General features: G+C 42.8%; 1 protein-coding gene across 1 annotated transcript in view; it reads left to right on the forward strand.

Annotated features, from left to right (window-relative positions):
* LOC132885517 (NLR family CARD domain-containing protein 3-like) overlaps positions 1 to 17627 on the forward strand; it is an 89654-nt gene that overhangs the window by 22997 nt on the left and 49030 nt on the right. The window contains exons 5-6 of the mRNA XM_060920237.1: positions 2259 to 2304; positions 6200 to 6392. Of these exons, the coding sequence (XP_060776220.1) occupies positions 2259 to 2304; positions 6200 to 6392 (239 nt within the window). The remainder of the gene's footprint in view (positions 1 to 2258; positions 2305 to 6199; positions 6393 to 17627) is intronic.

Raw genomic sequence — 17627 nt, forward strand, 5'->3', positions numbered from 1 at the left:
TGAAGACCTTTCGGAACTGCTCTATCCACTGGACCGGATCTGGTGCTCCCTTTTTAGTGACGTCAGTCAGCAGGATGGTGGCATCCAAATAATTAGGTATGAACCTGTGATGGTAGCCAGCCAGCCCCAGGAACTGTCTCAACCCCTTTATGGTCTTGGGCCTTGGGCAGGCCACAATCACTGCAGTCTTGTCAATTTGCAGACGCATCTGCATGTGACCCAAGTGGAAACTCAGATACTGTACTTCCACCTGCCAAGTCACACACTTTTTCAGGTTAGCTGTGAGACCCGCCCACCTCAGCGACTCTAGGCGTGGGGGTGGAGGATCTTGTCCAGGAGCTGCTGGAACATAGCAGGAGCCCCAAATAACCCAAAACCTGTCCAGGTCTATGGGGACTTTTCTGTAATCCCCATAGACCTGGACTGACCCATTGGTCTTGGGGACCAGGAACACCGGGTTGCTCCAGTCACTGTGGGACTCCTTGATTATGCCCATTTTGAGCATGGCCTTGAGTTCATCCTGAATTACCTTTTTTTGTGGTCAGGTTTCAATATGGTGTTTTATGAGGTGGGTGTGGCCAGGAAGGGGCGAGAACATGTTGGAAAATTCCTTTTGCAACTTGGCAACCTCTGTGATTTGGGCCAGTGAGAGGTGGTCTCCATAGGGGACCAAAGCTGTCTCAGTTGTTACTTTTCATTTTTACCTCTGGCCCCAGCTCTGCCCTCTCCAGAACTACTGACGCCAGTGCCATACAGACCCCCTCATTCCAATGTTTTAACAGGTTGAGGTGGTATATTTGCAGTGCCCCGCTCCTATCCATTCGCCTCACCTCATAGTCGATGTCCCTGATTTGCCATGTGACCTCGAAGGGCCCTGGCCACTTGGCAACTAATTTGGAGCTCGAAGTGTGTTGAAGTGTAGCTGAAGTACACAGCCTGGGTTGGTCAAGACTGAAACACAGTTACACAATGGGCAGTGAAGAAGGGGAGAGGTGGAGCCTGAAGAGGTGAGTCTTCAGTCTGCGCTTGAAGGTTATCAGGGAGTCAGCAGTTCTGACCTCAATGGGAAGGTCATTCCACCAACAGAAAACCAGGACAGACAGTAGTCTTGAGCAGGCTGGGCAGGGGTGGAGAGAAGGAGGGGCCAGGCGACCAGTAGTAGCAGGGCATAGGGATCTGGCTGGTGTGTAGGGATGGAACAGACTTTGGAATTATGCTGGCCCTAACCTCTTGAGAGCCTGGTAAGCTAGTACCAATGTCTTAAATTTGATGTGAGCTGCAATAGGTAGCCTATTGCAGTGCAGATCAGCAAGCAGAGGGGTGACACAGAAAGAATGAGGGAGGTTGTAGACCAGGTGAGCTGCAGCATCCTGGATGAACTGCAGGGGTCTGATGGCAGAAGCTGGAAGACCAGCAAGGAGAGAGTTGCAGTGGTCCAAGCAGGAGAGGAGCAGGAGCTGAGTAGAGTAGGTGGTAAGAAAAGGGTGGATCCTTCAGATGTTGTAGAGGAGGAGTCTACATGCCCAGGTCACTGCAGCGATGTTTGCTGAGGAGGAGATTTGGTCATCGAACATGACCTCTAGGTTCTTCACACTGGGTGAAGGAGACCTAGAGATCTCCCCCATGAAGATAACAGTGTCCAAGGATGGAGAAGATGGAGCAGGAATGTAGATTACTGCTGTCTTGCCTGGGTTGAGCTTCAGGTGATGATGGCTGTCCATCTAGCTCTGGATATCACACAGACAAGCAAAGATGTGAGCAAAGATCTGTGTCAGAAGGACAAAAAGAGAGAAACAGTTGGGTGTCATCACCATAGCAGTGGTAGGAGCAGAACTAATTGGGCCAAGAGACTGGGTGTAGAGGGAGAAGAGAAGCAGACCAAGGACTGAACCTTGAGGGACACCAGTGGTAAGTGGGCGTGGTGCTGATACAGTACTAGACCAGGTAACCTGGAAGGAGCAACCAGAGAGGTAGGACTTGAACTAGTCTAGGGCTGTCCCGCAGATCCCTAGAGCTGATGAGGATGACCGGAGGATGGAGTGATCAATAGTGTCAAATGCAGCAGAGAGATCAAGGAGGATCTGTCACCATTCCTCTTTTTCCTGTCACCATTCCTCTTTCTCTCCCTTCCATTATTTCCTCCATCATTTTGGCTCCTTGTAAGCATGAAGAATTGCAAAGTTAGTTGGTGTAAGTAGCATAATTATAAATATTTTATGTAGTCCAAATTAAACTTGGTGGGCTTTTTCCCCCCACAGGGAAGAAAAGAAGTCCAACAAAAATAAGCTGGAATACATATTCAAGGTTTGTTTATTTAATTCTTTATTTATTATTGAACCTATTGTACAATAGTTTTTGTTCTTCAGGTTATGAAATTTATCAGTACAGTTGTTTATTATTATTATTATTATTATTATTATTATTAATGTTTCATTTATATAGTGCACAAACCAGTGCAAGAAAGCACAGAAAGAAATGTCATAATTATGTATATATCAAGAGACTATTATAAAATGATCAAATATACAGAAAGTACAACCAGTGAAACAAGAATCATTTTAATGTTTTCAGGAAAAAATTATAGAAAATATTTGGTTTTTCTTTTAAACATCCAACACAATAATCCACTAACTGATCTCAAAGAAACAGGAAAGTAAAAACAATACTTTCCCTCAACTTTCTGCCAGTTATTGATATATGCAGTACACTGTGCTTAAAATAAACACATTCACAGAGTGGAGTACTGGCTTTGAAATATGCAGCAAATTATTCTAGATGCTTTTCATAATGCATCATAATGCCACCATTAATACACTGGGAAAATTAACAGTAGGATTCTAAGAGCTTGCCTTTAGGGGGTAAGTTGTGTAACAATCATTATAAAGTACTGCATATGTACAACTCAAAGAATACAATTAAAAATTAAAATGTCAGCCTGCAAATGGGGTGAGCAGGTTATTTACGTTATTTTACAGTATACAAGAATGCTGTGATAACTAGTTCAGGAAAATGATTTGATATTGTGCCATCTGTTAAAAAAAATTGGAATGTTTAACTTGGAGCTTCATAGAAAAAGTGTGCAGAAATTAAACTTTTTCAACAGTTGGGAGCACAAATGCACCCATTGCACTTCTTATAAATTGGAGACTGGAAAAAAAAGCAATAACTGTTTTTATTACATTATATAATCCAATAAAAGGCTATATTTCACTCAGATGTTTCACTGTGGAGCAGCTTTGGTTTATAATGACTCATTTTATCTTCTAGTAGTTTCAGTATTAATCGGAATTCAGTTTTATCTGTGGAAAACAGGGCTTTGAACCAGAATTTTTTTCCTATTGGTTCGTTCCGAACAGAAACGGAATTTTAACGTTTCCGGTTTTGGGTTCCACCATTAAATAGACGTTCCCGAACCGGTTAGAACAAAAAAATTTCGTTCCCGGAACGGTTAATTACGTTCCCTGTCAGCTGTTTAACAAATGGCTATAAAATTATGTCTCTGTCTCATCCAGCTTAAGCCAAATGTCGGCTAATTCTATTACAACCTTCATTAAATAAGACAAGAAATAATTCAAAACAATTATTATTTCAAATGTTGGCGATTTGGATTCTCAGTATGTCTTCCCATCTACACAAACAGAAAAAGTGCCAAAAATGAAAGATAATTCGTTTAGTGTGTTACCAAAGGCTAGTCAGGCCCTATAGAGGGCTACCGCATGACGTCACCGCGCCGCGAGATTTTGTTAGGCGCCATATTGGAAGACCAAGTACACATCTATGCAAGTACATACATTCATAAAACAAACTACACCTGAAATGTAGCCAGGGCCGGTTCTGCCCTAATCTGGACCCGGGTGCAACATCGCGCAACCCCCCCCCCAAAAAAAAAAAAACACCAGTCTAAATCAGGACAACCATCACATAACTATAACTATAAACATTTTATATCAACTATTTTAACTAAATGGGCTATAATAAATAAGCCTGCAGGCAGCCACGGCGGGCTGCCTCAGAAAACTAACCATTCAATGACACAACTGAAAGCCTGCAGCCACGGTGGGCTGCCTTAAAAAGTAACCATTTGTCCTACCTTAAAACTCGTTTTGCATTTTCTGCCTCCTTTTTTGTATTTTCGACCCTGCGTTTATTTTCTTTCCTTTTCTGAAAACCCAATTTGTGTTCAGACATTTTGTTCTGCTACCAACGAACTAACTCATGAGGTCTCGTCTCTACAGCCCGCGATGATTCCCGTGGGAAGGGCAACAACTGATACATTTTTACAAACAGCCAATAGGGAGGTTGCAACGTTCAGGCTCTTCTTTGCTCACAGACACTCAGTAATTCACTTACTCACTTATTATCACATGGAGACGTGATAGTAGTCCACCTTCCCGCTCTCTCCATTCAGTCAGCGAACCCCAGCGGGTCATAGAAACTTGCGCAGGAGAAGAATTACTTTTTTTATTTGTAGGCTACGGAGGAACTTTGAGGAACGAAATAAAAACCGGTATTCACCAGTTACTAGGGTTGGGCGGTATTACGGTAAGAAGGTATCCCGAGGTATCCAAAAGTACCAACGGTATCGGTCTCATTACCGTCATTTTAAAAAAATATATAATATCTAAATAAATATGGAGTACATGAGGTCATAATATAAAATAATAAATTGAAGATCATCCCGAATAACTGTGTGATCGTATTTTCACTAATTCTATCAATTTCCTAAAGAAGTTCTCATCGCATGCAGGGTTGTTTATGTCGTTACCATGGCAACCCTGCGTGACATTTGGAGTCTGACAGAAAGCTTCGCAAGAGACTGAGACCGGGGGTGTCATGGCTCAGATGGCTAAGGCACCGTACTATAAATCCGGGGACCCGGGTTCGATTCCGACCCGAGGTTATTTCCCGATCCCATCTCTCTCTCCCCCGCTCATTTCCTGTCTCTCTCTATACTGTCCTATCTAAAAAAAAAAAAGAGACTGAGACCACGGTTGAAAGATAGCAAGTCAAGATAACGAGTTAGTGGCAAAAAAAAATACAACATCGGCAGTGTGGCAGTATTTTGGTTTCAAACCAAACGAAAAATCTAATATGTCCCCTAAGGCACACCATAGCCTGGGGTACTCCACTTCCACGAGATCTCTCCAATGAGTTGTGTTTTGAGTAGGTTACATGAGTAACAACAAGGTAAAATAATATAACGTATGACATTTGGGATGTGGGTAATAAACGTTTGAAATGTCATCTACTGAAGAAATGGAAGAAAACATCGTAGCGTAAACTGTTAGGTTTCTGGTGGGAATTAGCAATGCGCTTGCTATCTTTGTTGGGTGTGTTAAACCGTATGGATTTAAGTGGAATAATTGTAAGGAGTTATGTGATCAAGACAACGTTTTAAGCAAGGTAAGGCCATTTGATTATTAATTTCCCCGCCATGGCATGACGTGGGCCCATATGATTTTGCCTTGTGCAGCTATCACGCATTTGAATTAGGTTCGCCTCATTTGCGCTGAAGAATATGGTTTATCACGCAGTCTAAACGGACTTGGGTGTTGGTTGATTCTTTTTCTTTTTTTTATTTCCCATGATTGAAAGGGTGTGATCCTGCTCATCGTGTACTTTTTTTGATGGAGCAGGTGAAATAGTGCTGCAAATGGCGTTTCAACGCAGACATGTGTAAACGACAGTTGAATGCTATTTTCAAGATGAAGGAAGAGTTGCGTGATGCTTTGAAATATCTCTTAATCCATTCATCAATGCACAAAATTCGCTTTGCTGCTTAATCCATACCACAATGCACACAATTCGCTATGCTGCTTTTAAATAGTACATTTGAGGCATAGGCGCACATTACACAGTAGGCCGAAACAAAATATTATTTTTTTCTCGGTAATACCGTATACCCCGGGAAAACACAGAGACAGTTTAAAAGTATCAAAATGTGGATACCGCCCAACCCTACCGGTTACCATTATTTTTAATAAGTGTTTCTGTTCCGGAACATAAAAAATAATAAAGTTTCTGGTTTCGTTTCTGTTCCATGTGAAATAGAAAAAGTTCCCAGTTTTCGTTCCTTGAACCGGTTCAAAGCCCTGGTGGAAAATGTACAGTAACTGTGTATTCTGTTGCATATGTACCATCATATATTAATGTAGCACTGTCTTTGTGATTTTCTTGTTTACTGCACATTCCTGAGCAGGAGGCAGAACACAAAGTGATTACCTTGGTAAAGAATGAGCTAAAAAGGCAGAAGAACCTGGTGAGTTTGGGTTACCCACCATGTTCTGAGAGGGAAGTGGAGGATCCTATTGTCAGAGAGGCATCACTGAAGATCACAATACATGTGTTCAAGGAAATGAATCAGACAAATATTGCTGAAAAACTGCAGAAGGGTAAGAACTCAGTGGATTATTTTATCACTTTATGTACAGAGATGGAATGTTGGTCCATAATTATCACACTTTTGTAAGGACTAAAACAATGTGTTTTTAAATGACAAGGTGATGTGCTTAAGCTGAATTATTGTTACCACCCCAAAGTTGATTATTTTCCACTAACCGCACATCTCCATATGTTTGATTACTCTTAACCCATAGCAGGGTGCCAACAATTACAATTCTATACAACCCCATTTCCAAAAAAGATGGGATGCTGTGTGAAATATAAACAGACAGAATGCTATGATTTACAAATCATGGAAACCCTATATTTCATTGAAAATAGTACAAAGACAACATATAAAATGTTGAAACTGATAAATTGTATTGTTTGAAAAAATATGCTCATTTTGAATTTGATGCCAGCAACACATTTCAAAACAGTTGGGCCCTTGGCACATTTACCACAGTGTTGCATCATCTCTACTTTTAACAACACTCTGTAAACATTTGGGAACCGAGGAGACCAAGTGCTGTAGTTTTGAAAGGGAAATGTTGTCCCATTCTTGCCAGACATAGGATTTCATTTTCTTATGGTTCGTGGTCTCCTTTGTCTTTATTTTTGTTTAATAATGCACCATATATGACAGGTCTGGACTGCAGGCAGGCCAGTTTCACACCCGGACTCTTTTACTATGGAGTCATGCAGTTGTAATATGTGCAGAATGCAGTTTGGCATTGTCTTACTGAAATAAAGAAGGCCTTCCCTGGAAAAAAAAAATGTCTGGACGGCAGTATGTTGCTCCAAAACCTGTGTATCATTGAGCATTAATGATGCCTTCTCAGATGTGGAAGCTACCCACGTCATGTGCAGTGTGCACTAATGCACCCTCATACCATCACAGATGCTGGCTTTTGAATTGTGCACTAATAACAAGCCGGATGGTCCCTCTCCTCTTTAGCTCAGAGGACGCAGCGTCCATGATTTCCAAAAAGAATTTCAATTCGTCATACCACAGGTTTTAACTTGTATATGGTTTTAACTTTCATTTGTGGGTGTAGTAATGAACTGTGTTCACAGACTATGGTTTTCAGAAATGTTCCTGAGCCCATACAGTGATTTCCACAACAGAATCATGTCTGTTTTCAATGCAGTGCCTCCTGAGGGCCTGAAGAATATGGGACATCCATTATTGGTTTTCAGACTTGACTAAACAACTATGTTTTCAGCCTCGATTTAAACACTGAGACTGTGTCTGAGCTCCAAACACTACTTGGAAGGCTATTCCATAAATGTAGAGCTTTGAAATGCTCTGCCCTTTGCTGTAGCCTTCACTATTTTAGGTACGAACAAATATCCTGTGTCTTTTGATCTAAGTAACCGTGGTAGGTCATAAAAGACCAGAAGTTTGCTCAGGTACTGTGGCATGAGACCATTCAGTGCTTTATAGGTCAATAGTAGTATTTTATAATCATTGCAAAATCTGACTGTGAGCCAATGCAGTGTGGATAAGAGTTTTATCCAAGAGTAAGAGTTTTTCTGCATCATGTTGTCATGATCCACCCCGGACTTCCACTCCGGAGATTTACTATCTCCCAGTTCAGCGCAATCCGGATCCGGGACGGGACTTCCATCTTGCCAGCATTCACTTCCTGGTCTGCTCTGCTGTGTATAAATAGGCTGTTCTCAGAAGGGGACCTTGCCAGAATGTCTTGTCTGTTTTTCACGGTGTCTCTGTGCTATTTTTTGCTTCCTGGAGTTTTGCTCTCTGTCTTGCCTAGTCTTAGCCACAGTTTTTTGCACTCATGTTTTGTCAGTTTTTCATGTTTTTTACTACGTTTTTTGTCTCCAGTTTTTGTCAGAACTATTTCATGGGTTTTTTTTTTTTTCATATTAGCTCTTTGTCTACCTCGTGGTCCGGACTATTTTTGCTTGTTGACTCTTTTTGGACTTTTAATTAAATCATTTTTTATTCATTGAATTTTCTGGTTTGTGTTCTGCTATTGGATTCTAACTCACCACATCTCACCACCCTTAACACATGTAGTGACATTATATTTCTTATCTTAGCAATATTTCCAAGATGAAAGAAGACTATCCTTGTAATATTATCAACATGGGCAACATCTGGCTTTACTGAAACATTGAACTGTGTGTCCTCAGTATAACAGTGGAAACTAATACAATGTTTATGAATATCACCCAGAGGTAACATTTATACAGAAAAAAGCAGTGGGCTGAACACGCAACCTTGTGGAACACCAACGTTTACCTTAGTATGCATAAAGAAGTCACCATTTACATCAACAAACTGATAATGATCAGTTAAATAAGACCTGAGCCAGGAGAGGGCTGTTCTCTTACCTCCCACAACATTTAGTCTATCAAAGAGAATGGAATGATCAATGGTGTCAAAAGCTACAATAACGTCAAGCAAGACATGCAAGGAGACAAAGCCCTGATCAGAGACTAATACTCAGTCATTTACTATTTTAACCAGAGCTGTCTCTGTGCTATGATAAAGTCTAAATCCTGATTGATACATTTCATGGATGTTATTCCTATGTAAATATAAGATAGCCTTTTATTATCCCACAAGGGGAAATTTACATTGTTACAGCAGCAAAATATATACAGAGAAAAAGATGAGGGAGTAGTACAAAAGTACTAAGTATACAAAAAAGGATATACAGTTAGGTCCATATTCTATTTGGACACTGACACAAATTTTCTTTTTTTACCTGTTTACTGAAACATATTCAAGTTATAGTTATATAATGGACATGGACATAAAGTCCAGACTTTCAGCTTTCATTTGAGGGTATCCACATTAAAATTGGATGAAGGGTTTAGGAGTTTCAGCTCCTCAACATGTGCCACCCTGTTTTTAAAGGGACCAAAAGTAATTGGACAATTGACTCAAAGGCTATTTCATGGGCAGGTGTGGGCAATTCCTTCGTTATGTCATTCTCAATTAAGCAGATAAAAGGCCTGGAGTTGATTTGAGGTGTGGTGCTTGCATTTGGAAGATTTTGCTGTGAAGAAAACATGCGGTCAAAGGAGCTCTCCATGCAGGTGAAACAAGCCATCCTTAAGCTGCGAAAACAGAAAAAAAACCCATCCGAGAAATTGCTACAATATTAGGAGTGGCAAAATCTACAGTTTGGTACATCCTGAGAAAGAAAGAAAGAAAGAAAGAAAGAAAGAAAGACTGGTGAACTCATCAATGCAAAAAGACCTGGACGCTCACAGAAGACAACAGTGGTGGATGATCGCAGAATAATTTCCATGGTGAAGAGAAGCCCCTTCACAACAGCCAACCAAGTGAACAACACTCTCCAGGAAGTAGGTGTATCAATATCCAAATCTACCATAAAGAGAAGACTGCATGAAAGTAAATACAGAGGGTTCACTGCACGGTGCAAGCCATTCATAAGCCTCAAGAATAAAAAGGCTAGATTGGACTTTGCTAAAAAAAAATCTAAAAAAGCCAGCACAAATCTGGAAGAACATTCTTTGGACAGATGAAACCAAGATCAACCTCTACCAGAATGATGGAAAGAAAAAAGTATGGCAAAGGTGTGGTACAGCTCATGATCCAAAGCATACCACATCATCTGTAAAACATGGTGGAGGCAGTCTGATGGCTTGGGCATGCATGGCTGCCAGTGGCACTGGGTCACTAGTGTTTATTGATGATGTGACACAGGACAGAAGCAGCCGGATGAATTCTGAAGTATTCAGAGACATACTGTGTGCTCAAATCCAGCCAAATGCAGCCCAACTGATTGGTCAGCGTTTCATAATACAGATGGACAATGACCCAAAACATAAAGCCAAAGCAACCCAGGAGTTTATTAAAGCAAAGAAGTGGAATATTCTTGAATGGCCAAGTCAGTCACCTGATCTCAACCCAATTGAGCAGCATTTCACTTGTTAAAGACTAAACTTCAGACAGAAAGGCCCACAAACAAACAGCAACTGAAAACCGCTGCAGTAAAGGCCTGGCAGAGCATTAAAAAGGAGGAAACACAGCGTCTGGTGATGTCCATGAGTTCAAGACTTCAGGCAGTCATTGCCAACAAAGGGTTTTCAACCAAGTATTAGAAATGAACATTTTATTTACAATTATTTAATTTGTCCAATTACTTTTGAGCCCCTGAAATGAAGGGATTGTGTTTAAAAAATGCTTTAGTTCCTCACATTTTTATGCAATCATTTTGTTCAACCCATTGAATTAAAGCTGAAAGTCTGAACTTCAACTGCATCTGAATTGTTTTGTTCAAAATTCATTGTGGTAATGTACAGAACCAAAACTAGAAAAATGTTGTCTCTGTCCAAATATTTATGGACCTAACTGTGTGTGTGTGTGTGTGTGTGTGTGTGTGTGTATATATATATATATATATATATATATATATATATATATATATACTAAACTAGAAGTTTAAAGATTTACAAATTTGCATAAATTAACAGGTTTGAAGATATACAGTTAACATAAGTGTACTACAAAGGTGGAATTAGATTAGATTCACTTTATTGATCTCACATCGGGGAAATTCACGTGTTACAGTAGCAAGAAAATGTCATACAGATAACAAAATAAAACTGAAAAATTAGACAAACGAAAGATTAAATACAGAGGGCTATTTGCATTATCTACCGTGAAAAAGTATAGAAATATTGCCTTATTGAGAGGCTCTGAAACAATTGCACATTACAGGTAGACTATATATATATATATATATATATATATATATATATATATATATATATATATATATATATAAGACCTATATTATTGCACATAATAATTGCATTGATGAGAGATGGCAGAGGTAGTAGTCATGAAGTAGTGCAAATATAATGACAAACAGGTTATTGGTGCTACATTACAAGTTGTGGGTGTTATACAGTCTGACAGCAGTAGGTATGAATGACCTGCGGTATCTCCTTCTTACACCGTGGGTGTAGCAGTCTACTGCTAAAAGAGCTGCTTAAGGCCCCCACAGCCTCATGTAGGGGGTGAGAGGGGTTATCCATGATTGATGTCAGCTTGGTTAACATCCTCCTCTCACCCACCTCCTCAATGGAGTCCAGAGGACAGTCCAAGACTGAGCCAGCCCTTCTGACCAGTTTATTAAGATTCTTCCTGTCCCTCTCTGAACTTCCACAGCCCCAGCAGACCACAGCATAGAAAATCAGTGATGCCACCACAGAGTCATAAAAAGTCCTAAGCAGTGTCCTGCACACACCAAAAGACCTCAGTCTTCTCAACAGGTGGAGATGACTTTGGCCCTTCTTGTACAGGGCATCTGTGTTGTTTGTCCAGTCCAGTTTGTTGTTGAGGTGAACACCCAGGTATTTGTACTCCTCCATGATCTCAATGTCCAAACTCTGGATGTTCACTGGTGCAATTTGAGGAGCTGTCCTTCTGAAATCGATCACCACCTCCTTTATCTTGCTGGCATTGATGTGCAGGTGGTTCAGTTCGCACCAGGCGACAAAGTTGGTGATGACCTCTCTGTACTCCAGATCGTCCCCCTCTGACACATGTCCAACGATGGCTGTATCATCTGAGAACTTCTGGAGGTGGCAGCTGTCTGTGTTGTAGCTGAAGTCAGATGTGTAAAGAGGAAAGGAGAGAGAGCACTGTACCCTGTGGAGCCCCCGTGCTGCAGACTACCACACCAGACACACAGTCGCAGAGCCTCACATACTGCAGTCTGTTAATGAGGTAGTCGATGATCCATGCAGCCAGGTGGCAGTCGACATCAGCTCCCTCCAGCTTCCCCCTAAGCAGTGATGGCTGGATTGTGCTGAAAGCACTGGAGAAGTCAAAGAACATGACTCTCACAGTGCTCACAGTGCCCTCCAGGTGTAAAAGTGACCGGTGTAGCAGGTAGATGACAGTGTCATCCACACCAATGCCCGGTCGATATGTGAACTGCAGGGGGTCCATCTCACTGTTCACCAGGTGTCGGAGGTGGGAGAGAACAATCCTCTCCATGATCTTCATCAGGTGAGACATTAAAGCTACTGGCCTAAAGTGGTTGAGCTCCCTGGGGTGCGCGGTCTTGGGAACTGGAACTACACATGATGTTTTCTACAGAAGTGGAACTCTCTCCAAATTGAGGCTCAGGTTAAAGATGTACAGAAGTATCCCACAGAGCTGATCTGCACAGTCCTTAAGCAGTCTGGAGTTGATACCATCAGGACCAGCAACTTTCCTTATCTTGATCCTCCTCAGCTCCTTCAACACCTGATCAGCTGTTATGAAGAGGCGAGGGGTGTACCCAAGGTGTGACTCCCGTAGAGTGAGGTCGGGGGTGGAGTGTGTGGATTGGTCTGGCAGGGAGCAGAGGGGGGTGATTTGGTATGAGGAGGGAGCTGTTTGTGTCAGAGGTATTATGGGGGGGGGGGGGGGGGAGTCAAATCTGTTGAAAAAGAGATTCAACTCATTTGCCCAGTCCTGGCCCCCAGATACAGGGCCCCTCCCACTGTCCTTTGTGTGGCCAGAGATGGTTTTCAGGCCTCTCCATACCTCTCCGGCGTTGCTCCCCTTGAGGCGCTCCTCCAGCTTCCTCCTGTAGCTGTCCTTGCCTCTCCTTATCCCCGCTCTTCAGCTCCCTCTGCACTCTCCTCATCTCCTCCTTATCGCCAGATTTAAAAACCCTTTTCTTCTAGTTTAATAGGGCTTTTAGTTCAGAGGTCACCCAGGGTTTAATTACATGGGTATTATTACCAGTATTACCCAGGTAGTATTATACAAGTCTTCTTCTTCTTTTGGCTGCTCCCAATTAGGGGTCGCCACAGTGGATCTTTCGTCTCCATTGCTCCCTGTCTTCCGCATCCTTCTCTACCACACCTGCCACTTTCATGTCCTCTCTCACCACATCCATGCATCTCCTCTTTGGCCTTCCTCATTTTTGTTTGCCTGGCAGCTCCATCCTCAACATTCTCCTTCCAACATGCTCTGCATCTCTTAAGTAGGTATATTGCACAAGAGCTATTTTGACCATGTGTAGCTAGCAGTTCGCTGTAAATTACTGATGCTGATAGTCAGTGCACACAGTATACATTCAGAGGGGTTTCTATGGATGTAGAAATGATCTGGACAGTATTGTTCATTATTGTGAGGAGCATCTGGTGGGTGAAGAGAACCTCATCCTGCAGAAATCCACCACCAGTTCCTTGGTTTTACTTGTATTGATCTGGATGGAGTTCCATTGGCACCAGTCCACAAAGTTCCTTGTCAGTTATCTTTACTCACCATCATAGTCATCTAAGATATAGCCCACAATAGCAGAGTCATCAGAGAACTTCTGTAAATGACAGGTAGTTGTATTGTATCCAAACTCTGCAGTGTAAAGTGTGAACAGAAATGGGGGCAGGACTTCCCCTGTGGAGCCCCTGTGCTGCAAAGAATGATGTCTAACACACAGTCCTTTAGTCTCACATACTGTGGTCTGTTTGTGAGACAGTTGATAGTCCACAAGGTAAGATGATGGTCCACCCCATGCTCTCCATCTTACTCCTCAGAAGAGTCGGCTGGATGGTGTTGAAGGCACTGGATAGCTCAAAGAACATGATTATAACAGTGCTTCCTGCCTTTTCAAGATGAGAGAGAGATCTATGAAGCAGGTAGATGACTGCATCTTCCACCCCGATGCCTGGCTGGTAGGCAAACTACAGGGGATCCATAGCTGGCCCCACCAGTGTGCGAAGATGTGGCAGAACAAGTCTTTCCAGAGCCTTCATCAGGTGAGAGGTCAGCACCACTGGTCTATATCCATTTAACTCAGTGGGGTGTGCAGTTTTTGGTATCGGAACTACACATGATGTCTTCCAAAGGACCGGCACTCTTTCCTGTTCCAGGCTCAGGTTGAAAATGTCCTGCACTATTCCACACAGCTGGTCAGCACAATGCCTCAGGAGCCCGGGGTTGATGCCATCAGGACCTGCAGCCTTTCTCGCCTTTATCTTATGCAGTTCCCTCTTGACTTGTTCTCTGTCGAAGGACAAAGAGCACAGCTGAGTGCTCGGTGTTACGCACCGAGGTATGAAGCACTGAGCTGGAGGTATGATGGTTGAGGGTTGCTGAGAGGGTGAGAAGGAGGTCTGTGAGCTGGGTGACAATGACCAGGAAGAGACCGTAGCAGTAACATTGGGCTGATCTGGGGGGAGGGCCGCTGCCTGATCAAATCTGTGAAAGAAGTTGTTCAGGTCATTTGCCCATTGCAACTCTCCTCCAAGCTGTCTATTGGACTCCTTAAGCCCTGAGATGGTTTTAAGGCCCCTCCAGACTCCACTCACGTTGCTCTGCTGCAGCTGATCCTCCATCCTCCTCCTGTAGCAGTCTTTGCCTTCCCTGAGCTTTCTTCTCAGCTCCTTCTGTACCCTCCTCAATTCCTCTCTGTTTCCTGATCTGAATACTCTCTTCTTCTCATTCAGGAGAGCCTTCAGTTCAGGAATGACTCAGGGTTTGTTGTTTGAGAAGCACTGTACTGTTTTAGTGGGCACAGTGTTCTTCACACAAGTTTATGAAGTCCGTGATGCAGCTTGTGAGGCTGCATCATGGACTACATAAACTTGAGCATAACTGCTGTGCTACAGCCTTTTCTAAGATCTTGGAAATAAAGAGGAGGTTTGATATTGGCCAATAGTTGGTCAGCTGACAGGGGTCAAGGTCAGGTTTTTAATTAGGGATTTGATAACTGCTAGTTTAAAGAATCCAGGGATACTACTGCTATACTAGTAAGAGAGGCAGCAAGGAAGGTGCTAGGGTGGGCATCAGGAAGGAGGAAGGAAGACAAGGAGACATGGTGGTGGAACAAAGAAGTGCAGGAAATTATAAAAGAGGCTAGCAAAGAAGAACTGGGACGATCAGAGAGATGAGGAAAGCAGGTGGTTATACAGAGAGACGAGACAGAAGGCAAATACAGCAATAGCAAAGATGAAAGCAGATGCATACCAGGAGTTGTATGAAAGACTGGAAACCAAAGAAGGCGAGAAAGACCTGTACAGACTAGCTAGGCAGAGAAACAGGGAAGCGAGGGATGTACAGCAGGTAAGAGTGATGAAAGATGTAAATGGAAATGTGCTGACAGAGTGTATTAAGAAGGTGGAAAGAGTACTTTGAGCATTTATTAAATGAGGAGAATTCAAGAGAGAAAAGGTCAGATTCGTTGGAGACAGTAAATCAGGAAGTAGAGTTGGTTAGTAAGGATGAGGTGAGGGCAGCCATGAAAAGAATGAAGACTGGGAAAGCAGTCAGACCAGATGGTATCCCGATTGAGGCTTGGAGATGTTTGGGTGAGATGGCTGTGGAGTTCCTAACAAGATTGTTTAATAAGATCCTAGAGAACGAGAAAATGCCAGATGAATGGAGAGTGTGCTAGTTCCAATATATAAGAATAAGGGAGATGTACAGAGCTGCAGTAATTACAGAGGGATAAAATTGATGAGCCACATCATGAAGTTATGGGAAAGGGTATTGGAGGTGAGATTGAGAAGATGGGTAGCAATCTTTGAACAGCAGTACGGGTTTATGCCAAGGAAGAGCACATCATATGCAATTTTTGCTTTAAGAATGTTAATGGAAAAGTACAGCAAAGGCCAGAGAAAGCTACATTGTGTGTTTGTAGACCTGGAGAAGGCATACGATAGAATGCCGAGAGATGAGTTATGGTATTGTATGAGAAAGTGTGGAGTGATTGAGAAGTATATTACGCTACGTTCACACTGCAAGGCTTAATGCTCAATTCCGATTTTTTTGTGAAATCCGATTTTTTTGTGAGGTCGTTCACATTAACAAATATATGCGACTTGTATGTGATCCTCAGTATGAATGAAAAGCGACCTAAAAGTGTTCCGCATGCGCATTGCAGGATACGACGACGTCACACGCAGTGAGCATGGCCAGTGTTTACGGAAGTAAAACCTCCCGGTTGCAGTATGACCCATCCAATCTAGCTTGAATAGCTGCATCCCCCCAAATGGAAATCAGCTCCCTAACCTCTGCGTCCTTCCATTGAGAAGATTCAGAACCTTCACAGCCCGAAGCGTCCCTCAAATTGATGTCATGCGCAGGGGTGCAGATACGTTTTTTGAACTGTGAGGGACAAAAAACTGGGGGGGACAAAGCTGCCAGCAAACCAACCCCAACCCCGATATGCCTGTCAAACTTGTTGTTAGTAACCATAGCAACCAAGCTCAAGCTCGCAACCTGTGCAGTCTGCGCAGCTCAACCAACCAAATATCAGTCTTTGTTTTATGTGAGTTGTTGCAACTATTGCCGCTTTTCCACTACAAATGCGGCTGAGCCGTGCCGTGCCGAGTCGAGCTGAGTCGAGCTGAGCGGGGCTGTTGGAGTTGCATTTCGACTACAACCGCGCTGAACCGTGCTGGCTGGAAGTGGGTGGACACATTGGGTGGAGTTAGCGAAAGTGGGTGGACGTCATGTGATGTCGTTAAGCAGCGCAAACAGTGACATCAGTGACAGTGGCGGAACAAGTCAGAGCCGGGCCGGGGGCGGGGCAAATGACCGGGCCCTTTATTAAAGCTTATCATAACATCATTTTAGGCTACAAAATGTCCGCAACTGCGGTGTTTACCAATTTCAACACTACCGGGTGCAACTATGTTATTTAGTACATCAAGTCCTTCAAACGAACATGTAACTCAGAAACAAAAAACATTAGGATACTGTACATGGCTCATAATAAAACAATAGCCTATACTGCGCACATTATTTGAAGGGCATACGAATGAGTGCTCAGAGGTTGCAACGGTGACAGGAAGAGTCAGAAATAAAAGGAGGGCGGTGCAAACCTCACTGAATGCACTGTGTTTACCAATTTCAACACTCCGGGGTGCAACTATGTTATTTTGTACATTAAGTCCTTCAAACGAACATGTAACTCAGAAACAAAAAAAACATTCGGCGACATACTGCACATGGCTCATAATAAAACATCAATAGCCTACTGCGCGCATTATTTGAAGGGCATACGGCGAGCCTTGCGCTCCGCGAACTCGTCCACGATGCTCTGTATGTCACTGATTCAGTGAGCTTTTAAGCGGTAGTCTCACGACCCGAATAGTAAACAATAAACATGGAGGACATGGAGTCGTTAGTGTTGCTGGTCTTGGTGCTGTGGCTTGTTGTCACCGACAACGCGGACAGATACTGGCAAGAGCGTATAGATGAGGCGAGGCGCATAAGGCTTCAGAAATTCTCGTAA

The sequence above is a fragment of the Neoarius graeffei genome, chromosome 4 (assembly GCF_027579695.1).
Source record: "Neoarius graeffei isolate fNeoGra1 chromosome 4, fNeoGra1.pri, whole genome shotgun sequence".
NCBI lineage: Eukaryota > Metazoa > Chordata > Actinopteri > Siluriformes > Ariidae > Neoarius > Neoarius graeffei.